The sequence below is a fragment of the Gekko japonicus genome, unplaced genomic scaffold (genome assembly GCF_001447785.1).
Source record: "Gekko japonicus isolate JY-2015 unplaced genomic scaffold, Gekko_japonicus_V1.1 scaffold317, whole genome shotgun sequence".
Lineage (NCBI taxonomy): Eukaryota > Metazoa > Chordata > Lepidosauria > Squamata > Gekkonidae > Gekko > Gekko japonicus.
The window spans coordinates 664,635-671,934 of NW_015162487.1; the positions used below are offsets into that span (position 1 = coordinate 664,635).

A 7,300-nucleotide genomic window follows, 5' to 3' on the forward strand; every position below is an offset into this window, starting at 1 on the left:
GGGGGTGGGCAATTCTTGGTTGTCATGGGTGCAAGTGGGGATAGGCTGGGAGTCTGGGAACTCCCTCTGCAGTCAGGCGACCCCAAACTCCAGTCTCCCCATCGGCTACGTGACTTTTTGCATGCTGGCCTAGCTTCCAGCATGGAAGTGTGAAGAATGTGGGTTTATGGCATGCAATTGAGGCCATGGGGCCCACCATTTGGCTTGTAACAGGAAACAAGGCATAGCCTGTTATCAGAAAGATATCACAGGAGAATGCAGGAGACATTTAGAAATCAATATTTCTATACAGCAGGGTAGGAGCTTTCGTGAGTCATGGCTCACATCTTCAGATCCTAGTTGGAAGCTCTAACTCAGGGGTGTCACTCATTTGTTATGAGGGCCAGATCTGACATAAATGCAACCTTGTTGGGCAGGGCCATGCGGGTCATAAAATGTAATGCCAGGTAGCAGAGATGTAAACTGTATAAAGGACACAAAGGGGTTTTTATTTAAAATAAAATCATGCTAAAAATATTAGCACTCTTGCAATATTTTGTTTATTTAACAGTCTCTGATAACTGACACCTCTTGCTCTGAATTATTGCATCAAAATGTCTGTGCTGTTGCAATCCTGAGTATGCTGTCCAGGTGTGTATCTGTAAGCTGCAAACCTACGAAGACGCAGCAGCAGCAGAACTGGAAGAAGAAGCAGAAGACAGCCAGTTCCACTGCGGGCCTGCTAGAAGCCCCCCAGGGCCCTGATCTGTCCCCCAGGCCGCATGTTTGATACCCCTGCTCTAACTGCTTCATCACGATGGCTGATGTTCATAATATTCCAGCTTCTTATTAAGAGTATTGTATTTCCATGAAGAAAAGACTCTGCCCAGTGGCGTGGTTGTAGAAGAAGGGCTGTGTCATAATAGTTGGAAATGTATATGGGTGTTTGTCACATGAATTGTGGTGCTGTTCCAGTTTTATGGTGCCTGACTCTTGTTTCCTTTGCTCTTTCTGTGGCACAGACTGTGGAGGTGTGGCTCTGGGGATGTTCAACCTGGACCAGTCCATCAAGGATTTTGCTCACAGTTCCTTCCAGATGGCACTGACCAAAAGCTGGCCTCTGTACATGAGCACCAAAAACACTATTTTGAAGAAATACGATGGCCGATTTAAAGACATCTTTCAGGAGATTTATGAAAAGTAATCAATAACGTTTTGTTATTTGTTATTGTTACTGAGAGCCAGTTTGATGTTGTGGTCAGGAGCGCAGGCTTTAAACTGGGAGAACCAGGTTTGATTCCCCACTCCTCCACATGCAGCTGCTGGTGTGACCTTGGGTCAGTGACAAGTTCTTTCAGGGCTGTTCTTTCACGAGCAGTTCTTGAAAGAGCTCTCTCAGCCTCACCTGCCTCACAGGGTGTCTGTTGTGGGGAGGGGAAGGGAAAGGAGATTGTAAGCCACTCTGAGACTCCTTCGGGTAGTAAAGGGCGGGGTATAAATCCAATCTCCTCCTCATCTTCTTCCTATTCCTATGTTCAAGGAAATTCAACCTTTCTTGCTGATTCTTGAATCTCAAAACCCCTTTTTTCCACCCTCAAGGCCAGTGGGAGGTGAATTGATTTGTGCACCTTGTAGAACTTGTCTTTATCAGCTGAAAACTATGAATATTTGAGTTAGTGAGAGAATTTTAAAATTTCATTTATATTAGTCCGCCTTTCTCCCCAATGGAGAGCCAAAGCGGCTTACACCATTCTTCTCTCCTCCATTTTATTCTCACAACAACCCTGTAAGGTAGGTTAGGCTGAGAGTTGATAACTGGCCCAGGTTCACCCAGCAAACTTCTATGGGAAAGTAAGGATACAAACCTGGATTTCCCAGAACCTAGTCTGATGGTCTAACCACTCCACCACCCTGTCTCTCAGTGTCTTTTAGGATTTAAAATAAGATCATAATCTGCACCACATATAAAAACTGAAAGAAAGATAGAACTCAAGAGCCCAGGGCCTCACCTAGGTCCCAAAGTTTTTCTTCCTTTTCCTTCGTTTATTCCCTGGCGCCAAAGACACCCTCACATACTTTTTCTTAGGCAAAAGGCTCTTCACCCATCTCTCCTGCAATATGGACATCAAGAGAGACTTGGACAGAGCTCTCCCCTTATGGACTTCAGCTGCTCACTCCCATGAGCTAGACCAGGAAGAAAGGCAACCTTAAAAGAGTGTTGTTCCCAAGCTTCTATTGCAGTAACCTTTTTAGGGCATTGTGTGGCTGCCATTGCAACATACTTTTTCTTTGAGGTTAAGTCTCCAGCCCTTTTTGTGGCAGAGATATAAGGGGAAAGGTACAGGCGGTTTCTGTCCGGATTTTCTTGGGGGAAAGTGAGGAGAGGAACAGGCCTGTACATGATCCTTGGTTGTAGCCCATGTCGTATTTTCCTCATCCTTTTTTAGGGCATTGTGAGGCTGCCATTGCAGCGTACTTTTTTCTTTGAGGTTAAGTCTCCAGCCCTTTTTGGGGCAGAGATATAAGGGGAAAGGTACAGGCGGTTTCTGTCCAGATTTCCTGATGAAAAAACAGGGAGAGGAACAGGCCTGTACATGATCCTTTGTTGTAGCCCATGTCGTATTTTCCTCCCTCTTCCACTTTATGCAAGATGTACGTCACTTTCCATTCATCTTTCAGTCTGCAGTCACCATCTGTAACCACTATGAATTACATTGGGTTCTCTTTGTTTTCCAGGGAGTACAAGTCAAAGTTTGAAGCCCAAAACATCTGGTACGAGCATCGGCTCATAGACGACATGGTGGCCCAAGCCCTGAAATCCGAGGGAGGGTTTATCTGGGCCTGCAAGAACTACGATGGTGATGTGCAGTCTGACTCGGTTGCACAAGGTAAGATCCACCCCTTTTACTGCAGCACTGGGTCAACTTGATTGGCCAACCGGTGTTCCTATGGTGATAGCAGCCCCGTAGCCAGGATTTTGTGTCTTGTGGGGCAAAATTGTTTCTGGTGGGGCTGATGTGGCTAAAGACTAGGAACCGGACGCTACGTACTGTTGCTTCAGATGCACTGTGTGTATTTTCTGTTCTATAGCAATACTATAGGATACTGTGCCCCGAACCATTCCAAGCCATCTAGAGAAAAGACAATGAACAAAAGCAGTCTTAATTACTGGAGAAGTATCCTGTAATAACAACTATATTGAGTGGTGCTTATTTGTTTTCAATGTTTAAAAAATAATTTAAAATAATTTTTAAAACATTTCCAGAAGGAAATCTTGGGGGGCTGCCCCTTTAAGGAAGGGGGCGGAGCCCCCAGCAGCCCTACTGTAGCTACGGGCAGGGCGATAGGTTGGCCAGTTGCACTGGCAGTGACATATAAGAACTCTACTAGATCCTACTATTAAAACCCAGCCGATCCATTATTGTTTCCAGCCAATCAGATGTATCTGGAATTGAACACCAACAGGGAATAACCAACCTCCATGTTGAGGCCATCTGTTTAGGTGTTAATGAAGACGGTTAAGAAATGCTCATGGTAGTAGTTTACTTTTTTTTCCCCCTTGGCACGCAGGGCAGACTTTTCTGTGCAGACCACTCAGAATTTTAGTGAAAGCCTTTCCTTGTTTTATTACCCTGTCCAGGTTACGGTTCCCTGGGAATGATGACCAGCGTCCTGATATGTCCAGACGGCAAAACAGTGGAAGCTGAAGCTGCACACGGCACAGTGACCCGCCACTATCGCCTGCACCAGAAGGGCCAAGAGACGTCCACCAACCCTATTGGTACAATACTTCCTGCTTTCTCAGTAGCACCAAGCGTCTACACAAAATGCTTAAGCTTGCTTTGTACACTTTCTTTCAGCTTGTGCTGCTCTTTCATCAGTTGTAGAAGCGGTCCTCCACTATGGAGCGCACTCCCTCTGGTGCTAGACACTTCCACTCACGCAAGACAAAGGTCTTTCAAGGAGCGGGGAAGTACCTCGCGTGAGAGGAACATGCTTCATAGTGGAGGTCCACTTCCGCCACAGGTAAAGGGGAGCCCAAGGGGAAAAAAGATCTTGAATCCAAGCCATGGGCCAGCTGAGTTGTCATGGGGTATCCCCCAAGAAGCTATGGAAACAGTAGTTCTCTGTTGGGCCACATGTATTAGCGAGAAACGTTGTACCCTTATTAATAGACCCGTGTTGTTGGCAGTGCAGCTGTGCCCAAGGGGTATGAGAAAATTAAATCTCCACTTAGAGGGGACGCTTCAGCTTACAGGCACTCCCCAAATATACTTGAAATGTAGCACAGAAGGAGTCATTGTTGTTTAGCAGATGGAAGTCAGAACTGAGCAAACCCTAGACTGCTTCCACGGAATCCTGCCACGCACTGTCACTGGCTGTGAATGCCATCCACAGCTCCCTGGCAGTGAACTCTCTAAACAGATACCTAGATGAGATACCAAAGCTCCGTATCTAGGTGAATCGAGAGGAAGAACACATCAGATGTTCAGGATATGAAAGGAAGGTGAAGCAGTCATAAATGTTAAGATAAATTTTTGGGAAAGGGGATTCCCAGATGTGAGGACATGGAAAGAGGCCAGTGGTCCGCCCCTCCAGAAGGCTGAGGAGAAAGTAAGCCAAAAGTTTGGCAGGCCTAAGTAGGGTTGTTAACCTCTAGGTGGAGCCTTGAAGATCTCCCAGCATTACAACTGTTCTCCCGGTGACAAAGATCAGTTCCCCTGCTGACAGACTTGCCCCAGTCCTTTCTGAAACCAATGGAGCAAATTTTGAATGAATGGGTTCTTAAGCGAATACCGGCTTTGATCCACAAGCTAGCCCTCCCGTCAGCTGGATCCGCATGGAATTTCTACATTTTCTCTGAAAATAGGACACTTGAACTGAACGTCGAAATGGCACTTTTTGCACTTTACTGTGACTGGTTGCCAGATATGCGTTTGAATGTCTACAAATTTGCACTGGAACTTTCAGTCCTGGTATTGCATAAGTATTAATAATCAATACACACAAAAATAGTTCTATAACTTGCATTTATTAATTACAATAAGATATGAGTTTATAATTAGTAAGTTTTCACGACATAATTTTTTTTTTTTTGGTAGCTTATTTCCGTGATTCTCTCTTTATTCCTTAACCGCTGGAGAAAAGGGCTGCTTGGGGGAGCGGGCATTATGGCATTAGGCACCTCTGAGGGTCCCTCCCTTCCCCAAACCCCACCCTTCCCGGTCTTCTCCCTTCCCAAACCTCCAGGAATTTCCTAACCCAGAGTTCGTAGGGCTGAGTGAGTCATTTGCTTGATCCCAAGTAGTGGGGGGGGGGGAGGCGAGCCTTTGTTTTTGCTTTGATAATTATTGAAAATTAAAGGTTAGTAGAAAAAAGGATAAATATATAAGAATAATAGTTGAAAGAGAAATTACCTGTAGATGTGGAAAGTAACAAAAAGGAGTTATGATGAGAACTTAAGATGTGGGCTGGAGGTTGGAGCACTGTGGGAAGCCTGAAAGGGGGAGGGGGAAAAGGGAGGAGGGATGTATAATAATGTAAGTTTTGAGATGTGTTTGACTTTTTAATATATCCTAATAAATTGTTTGTTAAAAAAAAAGAGTTGGTAGGGCTAAGTGAGTTGTTTGCTTGATCCCAAGTAGTGTGGGGGGGGAGGCTAGCCTAGACAATCATTTGTTGTTATTTCCATGGTGGGTTGATCTCTCCATCTCTCCGTCTGTCTCCCTTTGCCAGCCTCTATCTTTGCCTGGACCAGAGGTCTCGCTCACAGAGCTAAGTTGGATAAAAACGCCGAGCTCCAGAACTTCGCCACCGCCCTGGAGGAAGTGTGCGTGGAGACCATCGAGGCCGGCTCCATGACGAAAGATCTGGCTGCTTGCATTAAAGGGCTCCCAAAGTAAGTATGCACAGTGGCGGACCTACATTTCTGGGACCCTGAAGCTTGAACTGCTATGGGGGCCCCCTTCTCAACCAGCAACAATAGTCATCAGAGGGGGCAGGGCTTGTTAGGATAAAGAGGTAAAAATCTGGGTTTTGGTGTTAAAATGCGCAGGTGAGACTCGTGCGCCCTGAATCGAGAATCCAAATGTTGTTTTATGGTTCTGATTGGCTAAGGGCTGAGCTGTAGAGCTATTAAGACATGCACCAATGAAGGATTTGAGGATCCAGCTGCCCAAGTGTAGGCTATGAATAGATTCTGGCGAACTCAGTGAACCCATACGGCCGGGGGTTCCGGTGCTGCAAGCCCCCGGAGAAAACTTTGAAATTTGACCAATTACAGTGATATTTTGAGGCCCTGTGAAACGGGTATTAGAGCATATTCTAAGGTCAGTATTAAGTACTTCACCCCACTGGCGTATGATTCTGCCACTAACATAGCCTTATTTTAGTAACAAACACTTTTAAAAACTCTATCAATTGTGTGGAAAAATTCACTCATGAGAAAAAAAGTGGCTTTGGGGCCCCACCAGGGTTAGGGGCCACCAAGCTTAAGCTTCATTCATTTCATAGTAGATTTGCCCCGTAGTATGTGGGGCTGAGAGGGGTATGAACACCTGGCATTTTCAAGCTCAGGAGGAATACTAAAGCTATGTCAGCGCCAATGTTCCCTCTAAGCAATGGAGTCTTGCGAGCAAAGCGCTAGGTGCTTCAAAGCCTTCACTGAGAACAGTGCAATTCCATATAACCTGCATGAATTGTGCAAAGGTTTTTCTCGTGGCTTACTGCACACGATCTCAACATTCATTCTTTTGTTTTTCTTTTCCCGCCTCAGCGTGCAGCGCTCTGACTACTTGAGCACATTTGATTTCCTGGACAAACTTGCCGAAAACCTGAAGGCAAAGCTGACCTCTCAACCGAGACTTTAAAGAGGCGGTCTCGACGACTGCTCGAAAGTGAGTGTTGCCCGCCAGCTGAATGAATGAGTCCCTCAGTCGTGTGGAGTAACACTGTACGGTCTGAAGAGAAATCAAGCTGAACATAGAAACGTATCCGGACTGTCTCACCAGTTAGGCTCCCAAGCGATTTCTGATGGAGCAACCACAACAACGGCCTCCCTGACAAATTAAGGTGTTGGTCCGTCTGGCAGTCAAGCTCTTCCCTCCCTTCTCTGGATTCTCCAGCAAAGCCGTCTAGTTTTTTGTTTCATTTTTTAAAAGTGTAAGAGGTTGCTGATTCATGCACTGTATCACTGTCTCCAGATCACCCACTGATGGACAATACCTTTCTTGTACCTTCTAGTGAATTTTGCCAACAGAATCAAGTGTGACTAAAGGTGTGTGAGGGCGTGTTTAGAAGCATCCGGAAAGATCAGGGCCTG

General features: G+C 45.7%; 1 protein-coding gene across 1 annotated transcript in view; it reads left to right on the forward strand.

The window, feature by feature from the left end:
* The window catches only part of IDH1 (isocitrate dehydrogenase 1 (NADP+)), a 30,068-nt gene extending 22,774 nt beyond the window's left edge, over positions 1–7,294 (forward strand). Inside the window, 5 exon segments of the mRNA XM_015405945.1 lie at positions 1,002–1,179; positions 2,716–2,867; positions 3,620–3,760; positions 5,716–5,878; positions 6,755–7,294. Coding sequence (XP_015261431.1) covers positions 1,002–1,179; positions 2,716–2,867; positions 3,620–3,760; positions 5,716–5,878; positions 6,755–6,848 — 728 coding nt within the window. The 3' untranslated portion in view covers positions 6,849–7,294.
* The last annotated feature ends 6 nt before the right edge of the window (positions 7,295–7,300 follow it).